This window comes from Hipposideros armiger, unplaced genomic scaffold (genome assembly GCF_001890085.2).
Source record: "Hipposideros armiger isolate ML-2016 unplaced genomic scaffold, ASM189008v1 scaffold_238, whole genome shotgun sequence".
NCBI classification, from domain to species: Eukaryota; Metazoa; Chordata; class Mammalia; order Chiroptera; family Hipposideridae; genus Hipposideros; species Hipposideros armiger.
In genome coordinates, this window is record NW_017731588.1 from 193,123 (window position 1) to 195,639 (window position 2,517).

Sequence of the window (2,517 nt, forward strand, 5' to 3'; positions counted from 1 at the left end):
TGTTGCCAGCGACTCACGGCAGCCCAGCTCCAGTTGAGCTGTTGTTCACCATCTTAGCTGTAGAGGGCAGTGTCACTGGCCCTCATGTGGGATCCAAAGGGGGTCCTGCTGCTCAGAGCTGGCGTCCCAAACCAGCTCTTAACCAACGCGCCACTCAGCCGGCCCCATGCCAATTATTTTTTAAAATTACCTATATACAAAGACTTTCTGACTCCTATTTTCATAGAGGCTATAGTGTCTTCTTGTATCCTAATGAGAATGCCAAATGGCTTTCTCATATTTTCTTCTGTTTCTTCTAGGAAATTCTTTTCAGAGTTCTACTCCTTTGAAATCTGGGGACTGTGTTCCTTATGTATTTTTTTCATAAGCCTCTCATTTGTTATTTTCCTATTTGACACGTCTTTGAGTGAAGAATGATCTCTCAATAACCATTCTTGGCCAAGGGGTACAATGAGAGGGCCCATCTCTATTCACTTGGCTGCATGTTAAAGTGCCTCAGATCAGCAGATCAGGTTGTAGTTTCCTGTTTCATTAGATGAGGTTCCACCAGAATAAAGAGATCTCACATCCTGACTTCCTTAGACTCTGAAAGACTTCACTTTCCAGAATGTTTTCCCTGGCTCTCAGATGTCTGCCCTTACCCTCACCTCAGTGCATTACTGGGGCCACTATTATCACCCTCAACGCAGTGCACTACTCCTAGTCAATTCCGGACTTTCCATCTGGCCTTTCTCTCAAAGTGCAACCTCCCGGTGGATGTAGGTTCACAGGTACCTGAGGAGGCCACGCATAGGAGAAGATGACATACACTTGGCCAGTAGACATGAAAAGAAGTTTCACCTTTTTAACCTAAAGGCAAATTGATGCAGTAATGAAAGATTTCATTGACTATCAGACTTGTAAGAACAACAGCAAAAAATTGTATAAGATTTTGTGATGATAAAGGTTTATGATGATAAAGGGAGTGTAAATTGATACCAGAGACCAAACGAGGGTCAATTTTAACTGACATAGCAATTTCATTCTAGGGACCTGACCTAAGGAGATAATCAATTTTGCAAAAAAGTACAAATATATTTATTGTGGCATTATTATCGTGTGAAATTAGAAAAAAAATGTATATGTCTCTCAAAGGAAATACAGTGGAATAATGCAAACATTAAAAGTTGTTTTGGGGCCGGTCAAGTGGCACGATGGTTAAGAACTGGCTTGGGATGCCAGNTTTTTACAAAGATTTTTTTTTTCACTTCAGTCTTTTAAAAAAGATGTTCACATTGTGATGATCGTAGTGTGCCTACATTTGTAAACTGCTTGAAATTACTTTAGAAGTACGGCAATGGATGAGTCTTTATAAATCTTGTTTTTTCATTTTCATGTAACTGAAATTTCATCAAATTGGCAGATAACATTTTTCTGGAGATTTTATACTCTACTGATCCCAGATTGGATGCAGCACGAGAGCTTTTAAAAAATATTGAACGCCGTAATCTGTACAAGTGTGTGGGTCAGACTCAGCCTGGTGTAGACAAAAAGATTAAAAAGGTAAGTTGAGTTATTAAGCGCCTTCTCATTAGTGAAAGGTCCTCAAGGTCCTCTGTCCTCCAAGAGGAAATCCATTAACTTGTCACAGTACCACGACTCTGTTCGAAGCCCTTTATATTCATTCTCATTTAATCTCATTTACATCAATCCAGTGTTCATAGGTCTGTCCTATAGATGAAGAAACTGAGGCTTGGGAAGAGATTAATTAAATAACTTGCCTACGGAAGCCCAGGTAGTGAGCCAGGATTCAAAGCCAAGTCTAATTTACTCCGCACCTTTACTTTCTCATCCTGGAAGTGAGAGGGACCCCCCCAAAATAAGGTACCAGCATGAGCTCCATTGAAACTCTAAGGACCTGCTATCACTTAACTTCTTTCACTGTTTATCAGGTTCTCCCAGATGGTGCATGCCTGTCTTTTAGCTTATATAGGGTCGTTGGAAAAGTCATGATGTATTTTTCTATGTTTTTCGGTGCAAAAATGCGTCATGACTTTTCCAACGACCCAATATATCTATTTTTCTCTCCTGCTTCTTGAAGATTTTACTCTTCACCAGAAAGCCAGTAACACGAGCCATGCTGATAACCACACCCTGCCTTATGATACTTCCTTGGGTCACACTTTACTTGCTCTTGTTTTACTAATAGGTTAATGCCACGTTTTTTTTTAAATGTGAAATTCCTTTTATTAAAATTCTCTTTATTGTGATTTGATTCAAGGATAGCATAGGCACATTTCTCATGTTTCCTGAATGATCCAAATTAATAGATAATTAAACATAAAGTGTCCTTCCTTATATACAAGGTCTGACGATTAAGTTCGCAAGCTCATCCTAGAAAAAGTGTTCCATACCTCATTGCTGAATATCACTAAGGTCACCTTTGATGCACCTCCTTGGGAAGCTATGCACTGACTCCAGCGCCTAGTCCACCCTTTAAAGCAATTTTGGAACTCTTTTTCTGGAATGGCCATCAGA

General features: G+C 39.8%; 1 protein-coding gene across 1 annotated transcript in view; it reads left to right on the top strand.

Annotated features, from left to right (window-relative positions):
• SAMHD1 (SAM and HD domain containing deoxynucleoside triphosphate triphosphohydrolase 1) overlaps positions 1–2,517 on the top strand; it is a 66,143-nt gene that overhangs the window by 48,372 nt on the left and 15,254 nt on the right. Inside the window, exon 11 of the mRNA XM_019655168.1 lies at positions 1,386–1,542. Coding sequence (XP_019510713.1) covers positions 1,386–1,542 — 157 coding nt within the window. The remainder of the gene's footprint in view (positions 1–1,385; positions 1,543–2,517) is intronic.